The sequence below is a fragment of the Musca autumnalis genome, unplaced genomic scaffold, assembly GCF_047663935.1.
Source record: "Musca autumnalis isolate F117 unplaced genomic scaffold, ASM4766393v1 scaffold_4, whole genome shotgun sequence".
Taxonomy (NCBI): Eukaryota; Metazoa; Arthropoda; class Insecta; order Diptera; family Muscidae; genus Musca; species Musca autumnalis.
The window spans coordinates 242,513,946-242,540,690 of record NW_027411977.1 but is presented as its reverse complement, the minus strand read 5'-3'; the positions used below and the strand labels follow the sequence as shown (position 1 = coordinate 242,540,690).

General features: G+C 34.9%; 1 protein-coding gene across 1 annotated transcript; it reads right to left on the bottom strand.

The window, feature by feature from the left end:
* Positions 1-1,087: 1,087 nt before the first annotated feature.
* LOC141401217 (phosphatidylserine synthase-like) lies at positions 1,088-22,915 on the bottom strand. The gene is made up of 7 exons (XM_073981228.1): positions 22,572-22,915; positions 6,478-6,736; positions 5,949-6,401; positions 5,774-5,886; positions 5,504-5,714; positions 5,345-5,429; positions 1,088-1,504 (listed from the first exon to the last, which is right to left on the bottom strand). The coding sequence occupies exons 1-7, from the start codon at positions 22,913-22,915 to the stop codon at positions 1,452-1,454; spliced, it is 1,518 nt and encodes a 505-aa protein (XP_073837329.1). The 3' UTR covers positions 1,088-1,451.
* Between the last annotated feature and the right edge of the window lie 3,830 nt (positions 22,916-26,745).

Genomic DNA, 26,745 nt, shown 5'->3' with positions numbered 1-26,745 from the left:
AGGGTGCTTCTATAGTCCCTTTCTAAAAGAAAGGGTGCTTCTATAGTCCCTTTCTAAAAGAAAGGGTGCTTCTATAGTCCCTTTCTAAAAGAAAGGGTGCTTCTATAGTCCCTTTCTAAAAGAAAGGGTGCTTCTATAGTCCCTTTCTAAAAGAAAGGGTGCTTTTATAGTCCCTTTCTGAAAGGAAAAGTGCTTCTAAAAGAACATTAAAATGTTAATACAAAACTTTATCAGCCCGAGAATGAATACAAACTCCCCGTGAGTTTTCTCATTCTCTCCTTTAAGTTGCAACGGCAGAATGTTTCGGAAATAAAACACATTCCACGGATTTTTCATCAATATTTAATTCCTTTTTCTGACATTTGTTTTATTTTTATTATTTTTTTTTAATTTATAAGAATATATTAACAAAAATAAAGAAAAGAAAAACATTTTTTTTTAATTTTTAAAAATATACAGCTAACAGTTCATTCTCTTTTGTTGTTGTGTTTTATGTTTGTTTCTCTGTGTCTAAGTAGTATAAATTACTTACAAAAAAAGAATTAACTTAGCCTTAACACAATGGTATAAGTTTCATATATATTTTTTTAATTTCTTATAAATATTTATATATTTTTTAATTTGTTTATAGAGCTTTTTTCTTTGCTTTTCTATAGAGATAGGCCTTTTAAAGGTTTCATAATATATGAAAACATTTGATGTAATAGGCCATCATCTGCCTGTGGCGCAGCAAAATGTTTACTTAATATTATAATGAACAAAAACAAAACGTAAGAAGAAAAGAAGGACGTATTTATATTATCTAAGCATTAAAAAAGGACAATGAAGTAACGATTTGAAAGAGTCTCAAGGATGTTTGAGACAGGCAGGAGAAAAAACTTAGGCTTAAATTTAAAAAGAATTCCATAGTTATTATGCAGTTTAACAAATTTGCGTTTGGTTATTGGATTCGAAACGAGGTTTAACTTGTATGAATTTGTAATTTGTAATTTGTTTTTTTTTTTTTTTTTTGTATATATAAATATGTTTGGTGGTTGTTCTTTACGTTTATATGTATGTATATATGAATTATTTTGTAGTTTAGCTGTTTTTGGTTTACAATGCGTGATTGATTGGTCTTAAGTATTAAATGTTAACGCTTCTATGTTTTGCTTTTGTTGTTTTAAGTTAATCAGTACAAATTATGGCTTAAAAATATACGACGTATGTGTATGTACATACATTTATTTGTATGTATATAATAGATTGGTTTTTGTAACGAATAAGTTAAACTTATTGAATAACTTGTAACTAAAACATAAACGAAATTGCTTGTTAAGGAGAATTTGTTGTTTGTTTTTGTTGGTTTTACTTTTTGGAGGGGAGAGGTTTTTTTGTTTTGTTTTCAAAATAAAGTCTGTTTAAATTTGAATTTGTTTGGTGTGGTAGGTTGGATGATGATTGCTAATCATTTATTCAATCTTCTTGTCGTTGCGTTTTTGGGATTTTTTGGGCGATACTTTGCCTAGAAATAAAAAAGAACAAAAATACAGAAAAAAATAATGTAAAAAAAATTATAATTTTTTTAAATATTATTACAATATATAAATAAAAACTGTTTTCCAAATATTAACAACTAATATGGAGTGCTTGTTTATTATTACATATATAGTCATACGGGTTTATGTTATTATTAGTGTGGTGCTGTTATAAATCTATTTCTAGACACAAAAGATATGGCTACAAAATGTGGTCATTTAATGTAATATCTGTAGATCTCTTAGAAACTTATTAATTGTTTTTTTTTTACGAAACATTTGTTGGAATTAATGGAAAGCGTATTCATTAATGTGAAACTCGGGAATTGAGACAGTTGATAAACTAGAAAGACGAGGTTCCCAGCCCCTGACCTTTAGGTAGAAGACCATGTCAGTCCAACGCTTTAAGGCCTGGGTACATAAGCTGCCTCGCCTGGTTGCCTTGCTTTCCTGCTTCATTTAGGACATAACAAAAATAGAAGAATAAAGAAGGCTAAGCAAATTTTGAACTAACAGGCATGTCACAGATTGCGATCGGAATGGTTGCAATTCCGAAATTTCATTTCGATCGTTTTTGTCTTAGCTTCTTTAGATTCCGATCGATTTTGTGAAGTCAAAAAACTTAATTCTTTATTTTAAATGCGAAATTAAATGTAAATTTGTTAACAAAACAATATTTTAATTATTTCTAAGTGTTTTTAGAGTGTTTTAAAGTGGCAGATTTAAACAAAATAAAAATACAATTCCGTTTGCAAAATCAAAAGTGGTTTCATTCCGAAAAATTCTTCGTTTTTCGTTTTCTGAAGAAGCTCAATCAATTCCACTTTCGATCGGAATTCGTTTCTGTGACATGCCTGTAAGATGCCCTTTCCTTTTTTATTCTTTTATCAGAAACAAGCAAGGAAAGCAGACGAGGCAGCTCATGTACCTTAACTTCTTTCTCGACAAATTCAACAAGTTCTACTTAGAGAAAACAGTAAATATCTAGCAGAACGGATTTGGATGCAAGGTATCAAAGTTAATCTTGCAGGCCCTGCAGGCTATGTGAATATGTAGAAGAGACTAAAAAAACAATAGACTATCAAAGGCCTTGAGAAAATATTCTTTAAAAAATCCACGTCCTGCTGACGTTTGGAAAAAAATATTCTTTAAAAAATCCACGTCCTGTTGACCTTTGGAAAAAAATATTCTTTAAAAAATCCACGTCCTGCTGACTTTTGGAAAAAAATATTCTTTAAAAAATCCACGTCCTGTTGACCTTTGGAAAAAAATATTCTTTAAAAAATCCACGTCCTGCTGACGTTTGGAAAAAAAAATATTCTTTAAAAAATCCACGTCCTGCTGACCTTTGGAAAAAAAATATTCTTTAAAAAATCTACGTCCTGCTGACCTTTGGAAAAAAAAAAATATTCTTTACAAAATCCACGTCCTGCTGACCTTTGGAAACAAATATTCTTTAAAAAATCCACGTTCTGCTGATCTTTGGAAAAAAATATTCTTTAAAAAATCCACGTCCTGCTGACCTTTGGAAAAAAATATTCTTTAAAAAATCCACGTCCTGCTGACCTTTGGAAAAAAATATTCTTTAAAAAATCCACGTCCTGCTGAACTTTGGAAAAAAAATATTCTTTAAAAAATCCACGTCCTGCTGACCTTTGGAAAAAAATATTCTTTCAAAATCCACGTCCTGCTGACCTTTGGAAAAAAATATTCTTTAAAAAATCCACGTCCTGCTGACCTTTGGAAAAAAATATTCTTTCAAAATCCACGTCCTGCTGACCTTTGGAAAAAAATATTCTTTCAAAATCCACGTCCTGCTGACCTTTGGAAAAAATATTCTTTAAAAAAAACACGTTCTGTTGACTTTTGAAAAAAAATATTCTTTCAAAATCCACGTCCTGTTGACCCTTTAAAAAATATTCTCTGTAAAAATCCATGACCCATTGACCCTTGAAAAAATATTCTTTAAAAAATATATATATTTAAAAAATCCTCAGTCTTTGAAAAATTCATTGAAAAAAATATTTGCAAAATCCATGACCCTTGAAAAATATTTAAAAATATCCACGAGCCTAAAAAATTATTCAAAAATAAACACGACCCTGGAAAAAATTACGAACACCTCAACGACCCTTGAAAAAATATTTTAAATATCCACGACCCTTGACAAATATTTAAAAAAAAAGATCCGGGACCCCTAAAAAATGTTTAAAAATAACCACCACCCATGAAAAAATATCCACGACCCTTAAAAAATATTTTAAAATATTCACGCTCTTTGAAAAAATATTTTAAAATATCCACGACTCTTAAAAAAAGTTTTAAAAATCCGCGATCCTTGAAAAAAAAAATATTTAAAATATCCACGACCATTAAAAAATATTTTAAAACATCAAGGCCCTTGGAAACTTATTTAAAAAAATCCACAACCTTTTAGATGTATTGAAAATTATCCACGACCCTTGAAAAAAATATTTAAAACTATTCACGACCCTTTAGAACATTTTAAAACTATGCACGTCCCTTTAAAAACATTTTAAAAATATCCGTTACACATGAAAAAAAATTATATATCCATTGTCCTTGAAAAAATACATAAAAATATCCACGACCCTTAAACAAATATTTAAAAAATTCACACGACTCTGGAAAAAATATTTTAAAAACTCCACTATCCTTGAAAAAATATATAAAAATATCCACGATCCTTGAAAAATTATTTAAAATTGCCTATGACCCTTGAAAAAATATTTAAAATAAACTATGACCCATGAAAAAATATATAAAATTATCCATGACCCTTAAAAAATATTTAAAATTATCCATGACCCTCGAAAAAATATTTAAAAATTCATTTCACTTGAAAAAATTTTTAGAAAATACGTGACCCTTGAGAAATAGTTATAAAATCCCCGACCGTTGACAAAATATTTAAAAAATCCACGACCCTTGAAAAAATATTTAAAAAAAATTCTCGAATCTTGAAAAAATATTTTTAAAATATTTAATATTCGATGTTGCATATCCTACAACAAAAAGACTAATCTACTACTAGTCATCCACTCCATAAACATCTGTAACTCTAGAGAATAGAATTTAAAACAGCACCAATTTTTTATTGTTTTGGATTGAAAAAGGACTCCCTTGAGAGGTAATGCCTTTGTTGTTTAGGAACAAAAAAAAAAAAAAGAAAAAAACAAGACACAATAAACCATGTGGTGGCGTTGGGATCTAAAACAAACATAAGCATATCGTTTTAAGCTTAAAAAGTACTAAACTAGACAATTTTTATTTTTATGTCATAAGGTGTGCTTTCAATATCAACATGTTTGCTAATGGTTTTATTTAACTTTCCTCGTGCATGTTCTATGATTCTAGGATGTATCATATAAATGGGACCTGGTTGGTGGTTGTGGTGGTGGAGTTTTTTTTTTTATTATTATTTTTACAGAAATGGTAAGGATAGCATGAAAGTACACAGACGAAACACACAGAAAGAAAGAAAATAGAAACAAATAGACACATCACACATCATAATGAAGTTTTGAAATTTGCTGCATATTAATTTAATAGTTACAAGTGCTGTTTTAAATAGTGGATTTTTTAAAAAAGAAAGGTAATTTCGGGTTGGTTTTAAATAAATTGAGTAGAAATGAAATTATTACCAATTTGATGTGAAATCCAAATTAAAAGTAAAGATTTTAAAGAAAACTTTAAAACGAAACACAAAAGAAAAAATACATATTTTTTAATTTAATTTCAGTTATTTTAGAACACAAAGAATGGCACCATTTATGTTTTGCAAAGGAAAGGGGCGTACAACTTACCTTTTGATTCTTTGCTATCTTGGGATTTTAATTTTTTAACAGGAGATTGTTGATTTTTGCTGGTTTTACGTTTGTCCATCATGCGCTGTAAAAGGGAGAGGATTTAGAAAACGTGAATAAAACATTTGCATTAATTACACAAACTAGGACACAACATACCTGCCACAATATACATCCATATACAAATGCCACCGATATTAAAACTTGTACCGTTAGCCAAATAACAATGTTTATGGCTTGCGTGCGTTCAAACAGTTCTTTGCCATTTTTAATGCATAAAATTGCTTCGGATACCATAATGGCACCATAGACCCAACATTGGGTGCCAACACGTTTGCAGCGTGTATCCGTTACATAGGTATAATATTGTCTGGAAGAGAAAGGGAAATGTCCTTACATGTTTAATTGACTTTATGACACCGAACTTACCTAACAGATGGCGCCACAAACAGACCCACAAATACCAAACGGCCAATCACAATATAATGATCTGGTGGCATTTCAAATATGTGCTTTAGGAAGAATGTGTTCAGTTCAGTTACCTAAAAAAGAACAAACAGCATTACAAAACATACATCACATATAGGATTTCTCATTTACCCACCTGCCAAAATATCACCAACTGAATAACAGCTGCAAAACGCATAGCAGTCGATTTAGGATCCAACCATCTAATGGCTGTCCAACTTTCTGGTGTAAATTGTAATACGGCACGTTTAATTTTACCACTTGTCGATGAAATATCCTTAATACTGGCCCATTTGTATTCACGCATTTCCAACATTTTACAGAATTTCAAACCCACCCATATACCCAAACCATTACATATCAAAACATCCAATATTAAGGCATCCCACCAACATTCCACAAAATTGGGCAACAAATGGGCAAAAGTAATTTCGGTAATTTCCCACATTATAGATATGGCCCATAGAATACCCATGTGACGTATAAGTACGGCTTTGAAGGCCCAGCCCAAGAAATGACCCCAAGCAAAAACATCCAAATGACCTTTAACACGTTCAAAGGAGACATCGGAACAATTGACACCATATTCCTGTAAAAATAAAATGTTTTATATTTAATATTAAGGTATCAATGATTGATCATGTTTGCTGTTGTTATCGACTTACCTTATCCATATTAATATGAAAATCTTTAAGTTTGGGATCCAGCCAATAGAATATATTCATAATAGTCTTGTGATTTTGGAACATTAAAAACTGCAAGGCCATTAAATAAAGCACTGAACAACCAAAGAGTATACGCCATACTGCCGGATGTGGCCGTGTAAATGGACCATTGGGAAATGCCAATACCGAAATAATTAGGAAAAAGAATACCACGCACAATATGCCAGCCCAAATGTTTTCTTCAAAATTGCCTTCGTCCCTGAAAGGATAAAAGATAATAAGTGATAAAAAAGGAGCTGCCAAAGGAAGCCTTCATAGGTATTTTTTTTCATATAATAAGACTGAGAGGGATTAATCCATAAAGCCGTTCTCTAGAGAATTATTCATACCTATATAAAATAGACCTTTTGAAAGTTGTTTATTCATATGGAAAGTCAAAAAGGTCTTTATTTAAACATAAACATCTAGATATTCATCTACACAGAAGACCTCAAGCGGAATCGTCAACTGTATAGAAACTACATTGGGGTTTTCATCTAGCCTTTGATCAGAGTAAAGTGGTTATTTTAGGGGGTTAAAGTTTCGCACTCCTGGCGAAAACAGGTAGCCAGAGTCCTTCGATTTTTCCCCGACCAAACAATATGGAGAGCTTCATCTATATAGAATCCACCAGGGAGGTCGTCACCTATATGGAAGACTCCCAAGGAAGTCATCATCCATATTATCTGTATAAAAGAATTCCAGGGAAGTTTTCATCAATATCAAAAACTTTCAGGAAGAGTTTTATATAAAAGACCTCCAGAGAGATCCTTCGTCTATTCGGAAGACCTTCAGGGAGGTCTTCATTTATAGCCGAATTGACGATTTCCTATGGAAATCATAATTCAGCAAGGCTGAATTGAAGATTTACTATGGAAATCATAATTCAGCAAGGCTGAATTGAAGATTTCCTATTGAAATCATAATTCAGCAAGGCTGAATTGAAGATTTCCTATGGAAATCATAATTCAGCAAGGCTGAATTGAAGATTTCCTATGGAAATCATAATTCAGCAAGGCTGAATTGAAGATTTCCTATGGAAATCATAATTCAGCCAGGCTGAATTGAAGATTTCCTATGGAAATCATAATTCAGCCAGGCTGAATTGAAGATTTCCTATGGAAATCATAATTCAGCCAGGCGGAATTGAAGATTTCCTATGGAAATCATAATTTCCTATGGAAATCATAATTCAGCCAGGCTGAATTGAAGATTTCCTATGGAAATCATAATATCCTATGGAAATCATAATTCAGCCAGGTTGAATTGTAGATTTCCTATGGAAATCATAATTCAGCCAGGCTGAATTGTAGATTTCCTATGGAAATCATAATTCAGCCAGGCTGAATTGTAGATTTCCTATGGAAATCATAATTCAGCCAGGCTGAATTGTAGATTTCCTATGGAAATCATAATTCAGCCAGGCTGAATTGTAGATTTCCTATGGAAATCATAATTCAGCCAGGCTGAATTGTAGATTTCCTATGGAAATCATAATTCAGCCAGGCTGAATTGTAGATTTCCTATGGAAATCATAATTCAGCCAGGCTGAATTGTAGATTTCCTATGGAAATCATAATTCAGCCAGGCTGAATTGTAGATTCAGCCAGGCTAGAGAGCCTTTCTGGAAGAAATGGTGTTTCTATAGACCCTTTCTGAAAGAAATGGTGCTTCTATAGATCCTTTCTGAAGAAAATTACCCTTTTTAAATAAAGGGTCCTTCTCTAGACCCTTTCTAAAAGAAATGGTGCTTCTATAGACCGTTTCTAAAAGAAAGGGCGCTTCTAAGGACCCATTCTAAAAGAAAGGATGCTTCTATAGACCCTTTCTAAAGAAAAGGGTGCATCTTTGGACCCTTTCTAATGGAAAGTGTGCATCTTTGGACCCTTTCTAAAGGAAAGTGTGCATCTTTGGACCCTTTCTAAAGGAAAGGGTGCATCTTTGGACCCTTTCAAAAGGAAAGGGTGCATCTTTGGACCCTTTCTAAAGGAAAGGGTGCTTCCATAGACCCTCTCTAAAGGAAAGGGTGCATCTTTGGACCCTTTCTAAAGGAAAGGGTGCATTTTTGGACCCTTTCTAAAGGAAAGGGTGCATCTTTGGACCCTTTCTAAAGGAAAGGGTGCATCTTTGGACCCTTTCTAAAGGAAAGGGTGCATCTTTGAACCCTTTATAAAGGAAAAGGTGCATCTTTGGACCCTTTCTAAAGGAAAGGGTGCATCTTTGGACCCTTTCTAAAGGAAAGGGTGCATCTTTGGACCCTTTCTAAAGGAAAGGGTGCATCTTTGGACCCTTTCTAAAAGAAAGGGTGCATCTTTGGACCCTTTCTAAAGGAAAGGGTGCATCTTTGGAACCTTTCTGAAGGAAAGGGTGCTTCTTTGGACCCTCTCTAAAGGAAAGGGTGCTTCTTTGAACTCTTTCTAAAGGAAAAGGTGCTTCTATGGACCCTTTCTGAAAGAAACGGATGAGAAAGGATGCTTCTATAGATCCTTTCTGAAAGAAAGGGTGCTTCTATAGACCCTTTCTTAAAGAAAGGGTGCTTCTATAAACCCTTTCTTAAAGAAAGGGTGCTTCTATAGACCCTTTCTTAAAGAAAGGGTGCTTCTATAGACCCTTTCTTAAAGAAAGGGTGCTTCTATAGACCCTTTCTTAAAGAAAGGGTGCTTCTATAGACCCTTTCTTAAAGAAAGGGTGCTTCTATAGACCCTTTCTTAAAGAAAGGGTGCTTCTATAGACCCTTTCTTTAAGGGTGCTTCTTTAGACCGTTTCTTAAAGAAAGGGTGCTTCTTTAGACCCTTTCTAAAAGAAAGGGTGCTTCTATAGACCTCTTCTTAAGGAAAGGGTGCTTCTATAGACCCCTTCTTAAGGAAAGGGTGCTTCTATAGACCCCTTCTTAAGGAAAGGGTGCTTCTATAGACCCTTTCTGGAATAAAGGATGCTTCTACAGGCTCCTTCTAAAAGAAAGGGGTGCTTCTACAGACCCTTTCTAAAAGAAAGGGTGCTTCTATTGACACTTTCTAAAAGAAAGTGTGGTTCTATAGACCCTTTCTAAAAGAAAGGGTGCTTCTATAGACCCTTTCTAAAAGAAAGGGTGCTTCTATAGACCCTTTCTAAAAGAAAGGGTGCTTCTATACACCCTTTCTAAAAGAAAGGGTGCTTCTATAGACCCTTTCTAAAAGAAAGGGTGCTTCTATAGACCCTTTCTAAAAGAAAGGGTGCTTCTATTGACACTTTCTAAAAGAAAGTGTGGTTCTATAGACCCTTTCTAAAAGAAAGGGTGCTTCTATAGACCCTTTCTAAAAGAAAGGGTGCTTCTATAGACCCTTTCTAAAAGAAAGGGTGCTTCTATAGACCCCTTCTAAAAGAAAGGGTGCTTCTATAGACCCCTTCTAAAAGAAAGGGTGCTTCTATGGATCCTTTCTAAAAGAAAGGGTGCTTCTACAGACCCTTTCTAAAGGAAAGGTTGCTTCTATAGACGCTTTCTAAAGGAAAGGTTGCTTCTATAGACCCTTTCTAAAGGAAAGGTTGCTTCTATAGACCCTTTCTAAAGGAAAGGTTGCTTCTATAGACCCTTTCTAAAGGAAAGGGTGCTTCTATAGACCCTTTCTAAAGGAAAGGGTGCTTCTATAGACCCTTTCTAAAGGAAAGGGTGCCTCTATAGACCCTTTCTAAAGGAAAGGGTGCCTCTATAGACCCTTTCTATAGGAAAGGGTGCTTCTATAGACCCTTTCTAAAGGAAAGGGTGCTTCTATAGACCCTTTCTAAAGGATAGGGTGCTTCTATAGATCCTTTCTAAAGGATAGGGTGCTTCTATAGACCCTTTCTAAAGGAAAAGGTGCTTCTATAGACCCTTTCTAAAGGAAAAGGTGCTTCTATAGACCCTTTCTAAAGGAAAAGGTGCTTCTATAGACCCTTTCTAAAGGAAAAGGTGCTTCTATAGACCCTTTCTAAAGGAAAAGGTGCTTCTATAGACCCTTTCTAAAGGAAAAGGTGCTTCTATAGACCCTTTCTAAAGGAAAAGGTGCTTCTATAGACCCTTTCTAAAGGAAAAGGTGCTTCTATAGACCCTTTCTAAAGGAAAAGGTGCTTCTATAGACCCTTTCTAAAGGAAAAGGTGCTTCTATAGACCCTTTCTAAAGGAAAAGGTGCTTCTATAGACCCTTTCTAAAGGAAAAGGTGCTTCTATAGACCCTTTCTAAAGGAAAAGGTGCTTCTATAGACCCTTTCTAAAGGAAAAGGTGCTTCTATAGACCCTTTCTAAAGGAAAAGGTGCTTCTATAGACCCATTCTAAAGGAAAAGGTGCTTCTATAGACCCTTTCTAAAGGAAAAGGTGCTTCTATAGACCCTTTCTAAAGGAAAAGGTGCTTCTATAGACCCTTTCTAAAGGAAAAGGTGCTTCTATAGACCCTTTCTAAAGGAAAAGGTGCTTCTATAGACCCTTTCTAAAGGAAAAGGTGCTTCTATAGACCCTTTCTAAAGGAAAAGGTGCTTCTATAGACCCTTTCTAAAGGAAAAGGTGCTTCTATAGACCCTTTCTAAAGGAAAAGGTGCTTCTATAGACCCTTTCTAAAGGAAAAGGTGCTTCTATAGACCCTTTCTAAAGGAAAAGGTGCTTCTATAGACCCTTTCTAAAGGAAAAGGTGCTTCTATAGACCCTTTCTAAAGGAAAAGGTGCTTCTATAGACCCTTTCTAAAGGAAAAGGTGCTTCTATAGACCCTTTCTAAAGGAAAAGGTGCTTCTATAGACCCTTTCTAAAGGAAAAGGTGCTTCTATAGACCCTTTCTAAAGGAAAAGGTGCTTCTATAGACCCTTTCTAAAGGAAAAGGTGCTTCCGTAGACCCTTTCTGAATGAAACGGTGCTTCTGGCATCTATAGAAGTACCCTTTCTGAAAGAAACAGTGCTTCTGGCATCTATAGAAGTACCCTTTCCTTAGAAAGTGACCCTAGAAGCATCGCGTCCAATGCTAACCCACAAAATCATATCAATTTTCTAATAAGTTCTAAAATGTAACAATTACGCCAAAAGGTGGCCGGTTTGTTCTTTGTTTAAAATTCAAAACAAAAAACCCAATATCAACAACAAAACAGAATTGCAATTCGCAAGTAAAATCTTAGTCGTTGAAATCTTTTAATAGGAAATAAGAGAAAAAAAACAAAATACTAAAAAAAGAACCAAGGAAAAAATGCTTGTGAAAGAAGAAAAAAAAAAAAATAAAAAAACCAAAATCAATACGTCACACAACAATATCGCGTGATTTGAAAATGAAATATGAGATTCCAAAGTCTGAAATGAGTGAGTGCTTACTATGCATATAGTTGTACATAGTAACCATACATCTCTAATGGATTACGATGAAGATAACTCTCTGTGTGTGGGGATCCGTTCTAAACAACAATTGTTGTCTAAAAAGTGTTATCAGTTGAGTCTAATACAAATTCTCAAAAATAAATTAAGATAAGGTTTCGTTGACATTTGACCACTCACCACCAAAGTCTATACAACAGTAATTTCATTAATGGCGGATCTTTTGTCAAAAATGTATAAAAGGGGTTTAGGCACATGTTTCGTTTTGTATATAATAAAATAAAAAACAATGACAACTGCTGATAAGATTGTGTATGATGAAGAAAATTGTATATGAATTTTTATAGAAATTTCTATGCATTGCTGAAATAAATTAGTAATCAATTGAAAATTAAAATATTCATTGTTGAGAGCTAAAATAAAGTGCCCAAATTTCCTAAATTGAAATGTAATCGCCCTTGAACAAAAAGTTCAGATTTACTTCATTGTAAAGTAATCATGTAATGGAAATCTTGATTGCCCAATATGAGGGATACAAATTTCCAAGAGAGTATGTCTAAAGATCCAATAAAAAATTATTGATTTCATTTGACCATAATTAGCAAGCCACACTACATAAACCCCTATATTTCATACCACCATAATGATTAGTATCTTCTCTATCGTCTGTGCTTATTCATGCAATATAAATATTAAGTAATAATATAACAATAATAATTGTTATTGTTTTATGAATGACAACTTGCTTCCGAAAATACCCGCATCTGCACAAATAGTATTTCAAGTGGGGTTAATAACCTTAATTCTGTTGTGATGAAAATAGAAAACGGAACTATTTACTTAGGGAGAAGAGGGAAGGAAGAAAGAAATGAAAACGAAAGTGAACGTTCCAAAAAAAGACAATTATAAGGTTATCACATAAAAAAATAATTCCGGCTATAGAATTACAGTTGTGAAATAAATTTTTTTGGGTTTTTCTTCAAGGCCAGATGGGGTGATATAAGCGGCAAAAACAACGTGCACCTTTTTAAGATTTTTGAAGGGCTCAACATATGAGAAATAATGAATGAAGGGCTGCGCATTTCTCAAACCTAAGGGCAATAAAAGTGGAACTGTTGCTTCTAAACGAAAGGATACTTCTATAGACCCTTACTGAAAGAAAGTGTGCTTCTAAAGACCCTTTCTGAAAGAAGGGGATCTTCTATAGACCTCTTAGATCTTTTCTGAAATAAGGGATGCTTTTAGAGACCCTTTCTGAGATTCTACAGATCCTTTCTGAATGAAAGGTTTTCTATAGAACCGTTCAGAAGGAAAGGGTGCTTTTGTAGAATATTTCTGAGAGAAAGGGTGCTTTTATAGAATCTTTCTGAGAGAAAGGGTGCTTTTATAGATTCTTTCTGAGAGAGAGGGTGCTTTTATAGAATCTTTCTGAGAGAAAGGGTGCTTTTATAGAATCTTTCTGAGAGAAAGGGTGCTTTTATAGAATCTTTCTGAGAGAAAGGGTGCTTTTATAGAATCTTTCTGAGAGAAAGGGTGCTTTTATAGAATCTTTCTGAGAGAAAGGGTGCTTTTATAGAATCTTTCTGAGAGAAAGGGTGCTTTTATAGAATCTTTCTGAGAGAAGGGGTGCTTTTACAGAATCTTTCAGAAGGAAAGGGTGCTTTTATAGAACCTTTCTGAGCGAAAGGGTGATTTTATAAAACCTTATTGAGAGAAAGGGTGCTTTTATAGAATCTTTCTGAGAGAAAGGATGCTTTTATAGAATCTTTCTGAGAGAAAGGGTGCTTTTATAGAATCTTTCTGAGAGAAAGGGTGCTTTTATAGAATCTTTCTGAGAGAAAGGGTGCTTTTATAGAATCTTTCTGAGAGAAAGGGTGCTTTTATAGAATCTTTCTGAGAGAAAGGGTGCTTTTATAGAATCTTTCTGAGAGAAAGGCTGCTTTTATAGAACCTTTCTGAGAGAAAGGGTGCTTTTATAGAATCTTTCTGAGAGTTAGGGTCCTTTTATAGAATCTTTCTGAGAGAAATGGCGCTTTTATAGAATCTTTCTGAGAGAACGGGTGCTTTTATAGAACCTTTCTGAGAGAAAGGGTGCTTTTATAGAACCTTTCTGAGAGAAATGGCGCTTTTATAGAATCTTTCTGAGAGAACGGGTGCTTTTATAGAACCTTTCCGAGAGAAAGGGTGCTTTTATAGAACCTTTCTGAGAGAAAGGGTGATTTTATAGAATCTTTCTGAGAGAAAGGGGTTATAGAATCTTTCTGAGAGAAAGGGTGCTTTTATAGAATCTTTCTGAGAGAAAGGTTGCTTTTATGGAATCTTTCTGAGAGAAAGGGTGCTTTTATAGAATCTTTCTGAGAGAAATGGCGCTTTTATAGAATCTTTCTGAGAGAACGGGTGCTTTTATAGAACCTTTCCGAGAGAAAGGTTGCTTTTATGGAATCTTTCTGAGAGAAAGGGTGCTTTTATAGAATCTTTCTGAGAGAAAGGGTGCTTTTATAGAATCTTTCTGAGAGAAAGGGTGCTTTTATAGAATCTTTCTGAGAGAAAGGGTGCTTTTATAGAATCTTTCTGAGAGAAAGGGTGCTTTTATAGAAACTTTCTGAAAGAAAGAGTGCTTATGTATACCCTTTCTGAGAGAAAGTGTGCTTATGTAGACCCTTTCTGAATGAATGGGTGCTGCTGCAGACCCTTTTTGAAATAAATGGTGATTCTATAGACGCTTTCTAAAAGAATGGGTGCTTCTATAGGCGCTTTCTAAAAGAATGGGTGGTTCTATAGACGCTTTCTAAAAGAATGGGTGCTGCTGTAGACCCTTTTTGACATAAATGGTTCTTCTATAGACACTTTCTGAAATAAATCGTGCTTTTATAAAACCTTGCTGAGAGGAAGGGTGCTTTTATAGAACCTTTCTGAGAGGAAGGGTGCTTTTATAGAACCGTTCTAAAAGAAAGGGTGCTTATGTAGACCCTTTCTGAAAGAAAGTGTGCTTATGTATGTAGTCCATTTCTGAATGAATGGGTGCTGCTGCAGACCCTTTTTGAAATAAATGATGCTTCTATAGAAACTTTCTGAAATAAAGCGTGCTTCCATGGACCCATTCGGAAAGAAAGGTTGCTTCCATGGATCCTTTCGTATGGAAAATGTGCTTCCATGAACCATTTCTAAAAGAAAGGGTGCTTCTATAGACTCTTTCTGAAAGAAAGAGTGCTCCTAAAGATCCATTCTGAAAGAAAGGGTTCTTTTATCGAACCATTCTGAACGAAAGGATGCTTCTAAAGATCCATCCTCAAAGAAAGGGTGCTTCTATAGACCTTTTCTGAAATAATGGGTGCTTCTATAGACACTTTCTCAAAGAAAGGGTACTTCAAAAGACCCATTCTCAAAGAAAGGGTACTTCAAAAGACCCATTCTCAAAGAAAGGGTACTTCAAAAGACCCATTCTCAAAGAAAGGGTACTTCAAAAGACCCATTCTCAAAGAATTCTCCATATAACCTTTCGGAAAAAAAGTGCGCTTGCATGGATCCTTACGGAAAGGGTGCTTCCATGGACGCTTTCTGAATGAAAGGTTACTTACATGGATTCTTTCTGAAAGAAAGTGTGCTTCTACAGACCCTTTCTCTTTATAAAATCCATGATTTGTGGCCTTTTTGTTGGCTTCCAAAAATCTTAAAAAAATTAAGTTCTCGTGGCCTATTATTTGTCTTCCTAAAATCTTAAAAAAACGCTTTTTGTGGCCTATTATTTGGCTTCTAAAAGTCTTAAAAAAATCCACGTCTTGCAGCGTATTATTTGGCTTCCAAAATTCAGGTATTGTGGACTTTTTTAGGCTTCCAAAAAACTTTAAAAAATCCACTTTTGTGGCCTATTTGTTGGCTTGCAAAAATCCACGTTTTGAGGCCTATTTGTTGGCTTCCAAATATCCACGTTTTGTGGCCAATTTGTTGGCGTCCAAAAGTTTTTAAAAATCCACGTTTTGTGGCCTATTTGTTGGCTTCCAAATCTTTAAAAAATTCACGTTTTGTAGACTATTTGTTTGCTTCCAAAAATCTTTAAAAAAAAATCCACGTTATGTGGCTCATTTGTCGGCTTCCAAAAATCTTTAAAAAATCCAGGTTTGGTGGCATATTTGTTGGCCTCCAACAATCTTTAAAAAATCCATGATTTGTGGCCTTTGTTGGCTTCCAAAAATCTTTAAAAAAATCCAGGTTTTATGGCCTATTTGTTGGCTTCCAAAAACCTTTAAAAAAAATCCATGTTTTATGGCATATCTGTTGGCCTCCAAAAATCTTAAAAAAATCCACGTTTTGTGACCTTTTTGTTGGTTTCCAAAAATCTTAAAAAAAATCCACGTTTTGTAACCTTTTTGTTGGTTTACAAAAATTTTTTAAAAATCCGCGTTTTGTGCCCTTTGAAGATTTCTAAAGGAGAAGTTATCGGATCTTGGAAATTGATGTACGTTTGGGAGACATTAACATTTTTCAAGATTTTTAAAAGCACCAAATCGAAGAGTTGGGCAAATGTTTTGAAAATTTCAATTCGAAATTTTCATATCACTCTTGATATTAAAAATTTGTGCGGATTGCGTATGGTCCAGTGGAACACACTTTACAAATGTATGTTTTTTGTCATGATGTGTTCATACAACAACGTCGTATCTGTCAATAGCCACCACCACCATCAGTTCCACATGGTGTGTAGAAAAAAAATTAGAAAGATTTTCAATTCCATAACAGAGAAAATAACACCTAGAAATAAACACAACAAACGACGGCTAGACTAATGAGAAATGTCAAATCTTCTTTGCTCCTTCCCCCTCCGCACACAGATTGACATTCGTACTGTATACCCTCCTCCTTCCTGCCTTCCATTTCTTCCAATTGCTTTTGTTGTTTGCTGGTTGGTTGGTCGACTAAAACGGATGATAATCAATACGTAACGTGATGTGGATGAAGGTTGAATCGGTTTTGGGGTAAATGCAAAAAAAACAACAACAATTAACGCACCAAGCAATGAGTGTAAATTAATTACATTTTTTTTTTTTGTTGCTGGGCGAGAGAATATTATATAAAAGAATTTGAAATTTTCGTAAAATGTTGAAAAAATATACAAACTTACGCATCCATTTTAGATATTCCAGGAATGTATGCAAAAGCATTGGCCAAAACTATTAAATGCAACTTGTTTTTATCTTTTTTGTTAGATTTTTTTATTTGTGTGTTTGGTTTGTTGTTTAACTATTGTTGATAATTTCTATTGTTATAAATAGTAACCATAGTATTATATTTAGTAACATTATTTGTTTAAATTCTCTAACTAAGTTATAGGCAAAATAATGGTAGACGAGGACTATTCTTTTGTACAATTTCTGTTTTGTGTGTCTGGGGTTTAGTCTTTCGATAATAGGAAGTATTTTGGAATTGTACGATTGTTGTTTTACACGCGTTGAACAGTTAACTAAAAAGAAATGACACAATTTTTGTCAAATTCTGCCAACAAGAAGAAAGGAAGTACACCAAAGAAGAAGAAACTACATTTGGCGACCTTTTTCATATGGGGAGCAACTGCAAACACACACACACTCACACACAGAACCAACAAAAGCAGGAGAAATAGGGGTAGGTACAAAACAAAAAAAAACTGGCATTGATAACAATAGAAGCGTAGTTAGGGTGAGACGAATGGAAGGGTACAAGGCGATTTTTAAACATTTGATCTTTTAAGATTCTCGGAAGAATCGAAGACGAAAATAAATAGGGATATTTAAGAATTTTGAAATCAACGTAGATTTTTGGGAGCCACAAAAGTGTTTTTTTTTTAATTTTTGAAAGCCACCAACGAGGCCACAAAACGTGGATTTTTAAAGATTTTTGAAAGCCAACAAATAGGCCACAAAACATGGATTTTTAAGATTTTTGTAGCCACCAAAAGGGCCACAAAACATGGATTTTTTAAAGAGTTTTGGAAGCCAACCAAAAGGCCACAAACGTGGATTTTTAAACTTTTGGAAAACGTGATTTTGTAAAGACTGTTTCTTTCAGACATTGTCTATAGAAGCGCCATTTTATTTCAAACGTGGACTACAGTAGCTCCCATTCTTTCAAACATAGTCTATAGAAGCGCCATTTTATTTCAAACGTGGACTACAGTAGCTCCCTTTCTTTCAAACATAGTCTATAGTAGCTGCTATTCTTTCAAACATGGATTATAGTAGCTCCTTTCTTTCAAACATGGACTATAGTAGCTCCTTTCTTTCAAACATGGACTATAGTAGCTCCCTTTCTTTGAGAAAGGTTCTATAGAAGCACCCTTTCTTAGAGAAAGGTTCTATAGAAGCACCCTTTCTTAGAGAAAGGTTCTATAGAAGCACCCTTTCTTAGAGAAAGGTTCTATAGAAGCACCCTTTCTTAGAGAAAGGTTCTATAGAAGCACCCTTTCTTAGAGAAAGGTTCTATAGAAGCACCCTTTCTTAGAGAAAGGTTCTATAGAAGCACCCTTTCTTAGAGAAAGGTTCTATAGAAGCACCCTTTCTTAGAGAAAGGTTCTATAGAAGCACCCTTTCTTTGATAAAGGTTCTATAGAAGCACCCTTTCTTTGATAAAGGTTCTATAGAAGCACCCTTTCTTTGATAAAGGTTCTATAGAAGCACCCTTTCTTTGATAAAGGTTCTATAGAAGCACCCTTTCTTTGAGAAAGGTTCTATAGAAGCACCCTTTCTTTGAGAAAGGTTCTATAGAAGCACCCTTTCTTTGAGAAAGGTTCTATAGAAGCACCCTTTCTTTGAGAAAGGTTCTATAGAAGCACCCTTTCTTTGAGAAAGGTTCTATAGAAGCACCCTTTCTTTGAGAAAGGTTCTATAGAAGCACCCTTTCTTTGAGAAAGGTTCTATAGAAGCACCCTTTCTTTGAGAAAGGTTCTATAGAAGCACCCTTTCTTTGAGAAAGGTTCTATAGAAGCACCCTTTCTTTGAGAAAGGTTCTATAGAAGCACCCTTTCTTTGAGAAAGGTTCTATAGAAGCACCCTTTCTTTGAGAAAGGTTCTATAGAAGCACCCTTTCTTTGAGAAAGGTTCTATAGAAGCACCCTTGCTTTGAGAAAGGTTCTATAGAAGCACCATTTCTTTGAGAAAGGTTCTATAGAAGCACCCTTTCTTTGAGAAAGGTTCTATAGAAGCACCCTTTCTTTGAGGAAGGTTCTATAGAAGCACCATTTCTTTGAGAAAGGTTCTATAGAAGCACCCTTTCTTTGAGAATTGTTCTATACAAGCACCCTTTCTTTGAGAAAGGTTCTATAGAAGCACCCTTTCTTTGAGAAAGGATCTATAGGAGCACCCTTTCTTTGAGAAAGGATCTATAGGAGCACCCTTTCTTTGAGAAAGGATCTATAGGATCAAAGGAGATCCTTTCTTTGAGAAAGGATCTATAGGAGCACCCTTTCTTTTAGAAAGGATCTATAGGAGCACCCTTTCTTTGAGAAAGGATCTATAGGAGCAACCTTTCTTTGAGAAAGGATCTATAGGAGCACCCTTTCTTTGAGAAAGCATCTATAAGAGCACCCTTTCTTTGAGAAAGGATCTATAGGAGCACCCTTTCTTTGAGAAAGGATCTATAGGAGCACCCTTTCTTTGAGAAAGGATCTATAGGAGCACCCTTTCTTTGAGAAAGGATCTATAGGAGCACCCTTTCTTTGAGAAAGGATCTATAGGAGCACCCTTTCTTTGAGAAAGGATCTATAGGAGCACCCTTTCTTTGAGAAAGGATCTATAGGAGCACCCTTTCTTTGAGAAAGGATCTATAAGAGCACCCTTTCTTTGAGAAAGGATCTATAGGAGCACACTTTCTTTGAGAAAGGATCTATAGGAGCACCCTTTCTTTGATAATGGATCTATAGGAGCACCCTTTCTTTGAGAAAGTATCTATAGGAGCACCCTTTCTTTGACAAAGGAACTATAGGAGCACCCTTTCTTTGAGAAAGGATCTATAGGAGCAACCTTTCTTTGAGAAAGGTTCTATAGAAGCACCCTTTCTTTGAGAAAGGTTCTATAGAAGCACCCTTTCTTTGAGAAAGGCTCTATAGAAGCACCCTTTCTTTGAGAAAGGTTCTATAGAAGCACCCTTTCTTTGAAAAAGGTTCTATAGAAGCACCCTTTCTTTGAGAAAGGTTCTATAGAAGCACCCTTTCTTTGAGAAAGGTTCTATAGAAGCACCCTTTCTTTGAGAAAAATTCTATAGAAGCACCCTTTCTTTGAAAAAGGTTCTATAGAAGCACCCTTTCTTTGAGAAAGGTTCTATAGAAGCACCCTTTCTTTGAGAAAGGATCTATAGGAGCAACCTTTCTTTGAGAAAGGTTCTATAGAAGCACCCTTTCTTTGAGAAAGGCTCTATAGAAGCACCCTTTCTTTGAGAAAGGCTCTATAGAAGCACCCTTTCTTTGAGAAAGGTTCTATAGAAGCACCCTTTCTTTGAAAAAGGTTCTATAGAAGCACCCTTTCTTTGAGAAAGGTTCTATAGAAGCACCCTTTCTTTGAGAAAGGTTCTATAGAAGCACCCTTTCTTTGAGAAAAATTCTATAGAAGCACCCTTTCTTTGAAAAAGGTTCTATAGAAGCACCCTTTCTTTGAGAAAGGTTCTATAGAAGCACCCTTTCTTTGAGAAAGGATCTATAGAAGCACCCTTTCTTTTAGAAAGTATCTATAGAAGCACCATTTCTATTAGAAAGGCTCTAAAGAAGCACCCTTTCTTTTAGAAATTATCTACAGAAAGGGTTTGCAGAAAATCCCTTTTTTCAAAAAATGTCATTAGAAGCAGAAGAAAACTTGTATTCAAACATTTTCTTTAGAAACACCTATTCTTTAAGGAGTCTATAGAAGCTGACTTTCCTTTAGAAAGGCATGCTTTGGATGCATCCTTTGTTTCAGAAAGGGTCAGATATCAGAGCGTTACGAATGGAGCCCATAAAATAAACATAATATTGAATATTGGACCCCCAAACATAATCCTAAGCATGTCTTAAAATCCTTCGGAATATATTAACATATTATGTTGAGTATTCCAGTTGTAACCGTATCGTTCTGAAATTTAAAGTGCTGAAATTGTATACTCACGAGATACAAGCTTCGAAGAATTTCCTAAGGGTTTTAAATAAATTGATTAACCAGCCAAGTTTTCCAGTGGCCATGGGAGACAGCTTTACATCGCAGTCGAGAGCCGCTTATTTGGGATAAGAATCTCACTTAGAAAATCTCTAATATGAATTTCATAAGAATCCGGTTGGAAACTAAAATAAACTCGAGCCAATTAGACTTATCCCTAAGATTCTAAGCTGGACTGAACTTATTTCAATTCACTATTTTCCAATAATAGTGTGTGATTTTTTATCCTGATCCCTAAAGATATTTTTGAAAAGCTACGCCCCTGTCTAGGAAATATATTTTGCAGTTTTAGCATTTGCGCATTGTTCTGATTCATATTGGTTTCAAAATTATTTCATCTATACGAAGCGGAAAAGAGCATGCAATCAGGGGGTGGACGAGGGTTCTAAAACGGAACAATAAAAACAGCAGAAAATCATGTTTCAATCATGTTTGTTTTGATACGTTAATTCCAAACCCCAGTTTTATACGCGGAGTCACGAGATTGCAAAAAAGTGGGAATGAGTCACAAAATACCGCACCCTTTCTTTCAGAATGCGTCTAAGATGCACCCTATCTTTCGGAATGGGTCTATAGAAGCACCCTTTCTTTCAGAAAGGGTTTGCAGAAAAGCCCTTTTTCAAAAAATGTCATTAGAAGCAGAAGAAAACGTTCATTCAAAATTTTTCTTTAGAAACACCTATTCTTTAAGAAGGAGTCTATAGAAGCTGGCTTTCCTTTAGAAAGGAATGCTTTGGAGGCATCCTTTGTTTCAGAAAGGGTCAGAATACCAAAACGTTACGAATGGAGTCCTTAAAATAAACATAAAATTGAATATTGGACCCAAACATAATCATAAGACTGTCTTATAATCCTTCGGAATATATTAACATATTATGTTGAGTATTCCAGTTATAGGTATTCAGTTATTGTATACTAACAAGATACAAGCTTCAAAGAATTTCGTAAGGGTTTTAAATAAATTGATTAACTAGCCAAGTTTTCCAGTGGCCATGGGAGAAAGCTTTACATTGCAGTTGAGTGCCGCTTATTTGGGATAAGAATCTCACTTAGAAAATCTCTAATATGAATTTCATGAGAATCCGGTTGGAAACTAAAATAAACTCGGCCAACTTGTCCCTAAGATTCTAAGCTGGTGCGCTCCTGAACTGAACTTATTTCAATGCCGCTGATGAATTTCACTATTTTCCAATAATAGTGTGTGGTGACTTTCTACAGTATCCTGATCCCTAAAGATATTTTTGAAAAGCTACGCCCCTGTCTAGGAAATATATTTTGCAGTTTTAGCATTTGCGCATTGTTCTGATTCATATTGGTTTCAAAATTATTTCATCTATACGAAGCGGAAAAGAGCATGCAATCAGGGGGTGGACGAGGGTTCTAAAACGGAACAATAAAAACAGCAGAAAATCATGTTTCAATCATGTTTGTTTTGATACGTTAATTCCAAACCCCAGTTTTATACGCGGAGTCACGAGATTGCAAAAAAAGTGGGAATGAGTCACAAAATACCGTGGATCCTTTCAAAGCCTAGGTTGGTGTTCCTAGAGTACTTAATTAAATCAAACTTGTTGCCAATAGAAGAAGTAAGTGACTTACCTGACAAATGCAAAATACATAACAGCCAAAATTGACACTGCCAGCAGAGTAATGGTATGTGGCTTATAAAAGAAATCCAAGGAGATATCATCTACGGGTCTTTCATTAACCACCAAAAAAGTTTCAGCAATTTCTTCTGGTCTATGTTTTACATTTTTCAAAGAGGAGGTGTTGGTATTGCTGCTGTTTGTTGTTGCACGTGTTTTTGTTGGAGTTGTGGGTGCACTCGAGGCTCCAGATTTTACGGTTGATTGATTCATATTATTGAATTCGTTGGCGGTGGTGGTGATATTATTGGTGGTGGCAGTGTCCGGACTACCACGTGAACTTGAACGCTTTTTCATGACAATTCACGGTAACACTTTCTTTGATAATTACAACAACTATTTAGTTTAAAATAATAAATCTAATATTAGCATTAATTCTTTTAATTCACAGGCGCGAAAGGGGGAGGAGAGTTGCGCAACAACCACCTTCAATTGCAATTATTTTAATTAACTGCGACAGTAATGAAACGAAGAGCGAGCAGGAAAAGGGAGTGCAAGCAAAATCTAGTATGTTCACGTTCGTATTGTTGGGGCCTTCTTTGGCAACAGGCACAACTTGTTGTAGCTTCTAATTTAATCCTTAATTCATAATTTTCATTTTGTTATTTTAATTAAAGATTTGTAACCGACAGAACACGTCTTTTTTCGAGAAATGCCGGAAAAATAATGATCAGAGTTATAAAGGCAATCATACGTATAGGTTTCTATAGAGTGAGTTGTTGGGGTAGGTTTCTATAGATTAGACAATTCTTCTGACAATTTAAAGGTGGGCACAACAAGGAACTAGTCTAGTTTATTAGTTCATCTAGTGCAATTCAGAATGACAGAATCAATTGTTGCTTGCTTCCCAAATGTCAAATTATAAAGGAATGGCAGAGCCTCTTTGCCATTCAGCCGGCGTTCCTCCATATAATTTGACATTTGAAAGCAAGCAACGAGCTGATTATGAGACATGCCTACATTGCCAGTGGGTTTGGATTTCAAATGTCAATTCCATAGCGTAAACGTCAAATAAATCATCTCGAAGTGGGTTAACCCGGCAAAGACTCTAGTGTAACCGTACCATGACCAAGGTAGTGGTATCACACCAGCTGTGTCTTTGAACTTGATTTAAGTATAAAAGAATTATTTGGATATTTTAGATGGTGACCGCATCATTTTTCAGAGCTTTTGGATCGTTATGTCAGGAAGCAATGCTTCCTGGGTTCTTTCCTCCGAAGCATGACATGTCCACGAGAAACATTATACTGCTGTAAACAGGACCAAACGGAATACTTTCGTTAAAAACGTTTCTCGAACAGCTTGTAAACTGCAATTTAACCTTCTTGGAACTAGAAGTACGTTGCTATTATGTGTAAAGTTTCGCCCAAATCAGATACCCAAGTCGTAACACGTTGCGTCTGAAAGGTGCTTATAGTACGTTTATATACAACCGGATTTAACAGACCCTCTGGGTTTCAAATGTCAATTCCTTTGCGTATACGTCAAATAAATCCTCATTAATGACTATATTACACCACTTGCTTTTTCACAGGTATGTAGTCACTTTGGGTATACTCATGGTACAATGAAGTAGAGGTAGGCCAGGTATGAAAATCACTGCGAAATGCCACCCTGCAGCCATGGCTTAAAACGTCAAATGGCATGGTACAATAATAATGGTAGATGTACCTGCATAGCTATACCGCATTAAAAACATATGGAACTTAGAGCTTCACTTTTTATATGTTAAAAGTGCCATATAGAGTAAAAACATTTCTTTAGCTAGTCTCCAGAATATTCTTTTTGGAAAAGTGTTCCAAAAATAACAAAAGTTCTTCCCAAACTTATGACAGTGAAAAAATGTCATTCCATGGTATAAGTAAAGAGGTAGATTTAAATGAAAAAAATCTATAGAACTCTTGTTTTTTTGAATTCCTAAAACTTCAAAATAAAAGCAACAAGTGGTTTTGTTTACAATGCATTTTTTGAGCATTTTATAAAAAACGCGAAAATGAATGAAGAGTTTAGTTTTACCCACATAATCGAGTTGTGAATATGATAAACTGATTGTTTCATTGCAAATCTCACCAATTTCTTCCATACAATTGGTCTAAAAACAATTTTAAAAATAATTGAATTCGATTGTTTTTAAAATTGTTTGGCATATTATTCAAACACCACACACACATACACAGTTTGTTTATATTGTTTTGAAGTTTTAGGCATACTCGAATGAAAAAAATTTAAACTGACATAAAGCTTTGGCTAACCTTTCTTATTAAACCATGTGTCATTCACTTATTTTCTACTTGACAAGTTTGGCTAATCTGACATCGTGATTGCTGGTATCCGATTTGGAGATAAATGTCAGCAGAATTTTTACAAAAATTGTAGTTTTTACATTCCCGTACTTTTGGAACAAATTTAAATTAATATCAATATTTGATAAATTGTTCATTCGTAAGTTTTGCTAAAAAAATCAACAATTTTACTATGGCACGCGAATACACATTTTTTGTCCTTGTTTTCAATTTTAAGATAATTGCTCTGTTCCAGAACCTGCAAAAAGCTACTATTTTTTACTACGATAACATTTTTTCCTTTATGTTATCGGAAAAAATAGTAAAAATTAGTAGATTCTTGCAGTACTGGAACAGACCAATAGTGTTACAGCAGAAGTTTTTTGTCGGAACAATTCAGCGATACATCTACATTTATGATTGCATAATGTCAAAAACAGTACAAAATGTCAACCCCGCTTTTGACAGATTAGGCCATAAAAAGAAAAAAATTGTAATCAGCTGTTAGCTGTGGCCTACCTTTACTTTATTCTACCATGGGTATACTAATATACAGACCAGCTGATGTCATAAATGTGAAAAACATATGGTGTAATATAGCCATAAGAAGGTTAACCCTGCAAAAGGCTATAATAGATGTGTTCCTTTACTTACCTGAGGTTACCATTTCTACCATTTGTTACCATTTTTAACCTGAAAAGCGTTCCTTAACCCCAAAAAGTGGTAAAACTGGCAGCAATTTTTAAGAGAGTGAGGGAGGAGAGAGAGCACATATGCCTTTCTCTTCTACCACAGGCTACCAGCAAAATTTCTGCAGGTAAAAATGGTAGAACTGATTTGTCGACTTTTGTTTGACGATTATTTCACAATGAAGAAAAAATGGACGAAAAAAAGTCGAACGCAGACAAAACTAAATTAAAAACTGTGAAATAAAAGACGGAAATTGATTTTTTTATGTTTCTTTTTGACATTGCTACCAGATCTACCATTTTTCCATTCCTTTATTTTTCTGGTAAAAATGTTCATGAAAGAGCAATTTTGAGAAATTTTGACACTTCCCTCTTTTACCACGTTTACCATTAAAAAGGTAAAGGAACAAAGCTAATATAAACATGGCCTTAGGCCAAGTTTATATTATAGCCTTTTGCAGGGTTAACCTTCTTTATGAGGATTGGTTTGACGTATATGTAATGGAATTGAAATTTAAAACCCAGTGGGTTTGTTAAATCCTGTTATATATAAACGTAATATTGCACCTTGGAAGATTTGCGGATTCTAAAACTACAATGTTCATAGATGAGCAAAAAAAAAACAGAAAAATCGACGGAGCGCTTTTTAAATGCCTTCGGGGTTTTTTTTGTTTTTGAATTTTTCTCATCTATGAATATTGCAGTTTCAGAATTGGCAAAAACTTCCCAGGTTTAGGCATGTTACATTTAAAGTTAGTTCAGGCGCACTGTTTAAAATGTGCGTGCTCATCAGCCATTTGAGTTAACGACAAGGTTTCTTTGAGATTTTGGGGTCATTATCTCAGGGAGTATGGACTTGCCCCCGAGAAAAATTGTACCGTCGTATAAGGGATCGATGGGTGACGTAGGGGATGAATGATACCAAGCAACGGTCTTGACCGGCTTTAACATGGCAAAGCCCAGGATTTATCTTGGTCCCTCTTTCATCTCAAGTGGACACTGACCTCCCCGTGGTGTCACCTGGGGAACTGCCTTTAACACCCGTTAAAGGTAGTGAGCTAACATGTGCCGCGCGTTCACCAATAAGAACTTTAAAAACTTGGGTTTGGGCGTCGGGTTGGTAACCCTCCCCTAGAAAAAACATCCTACTATGAAA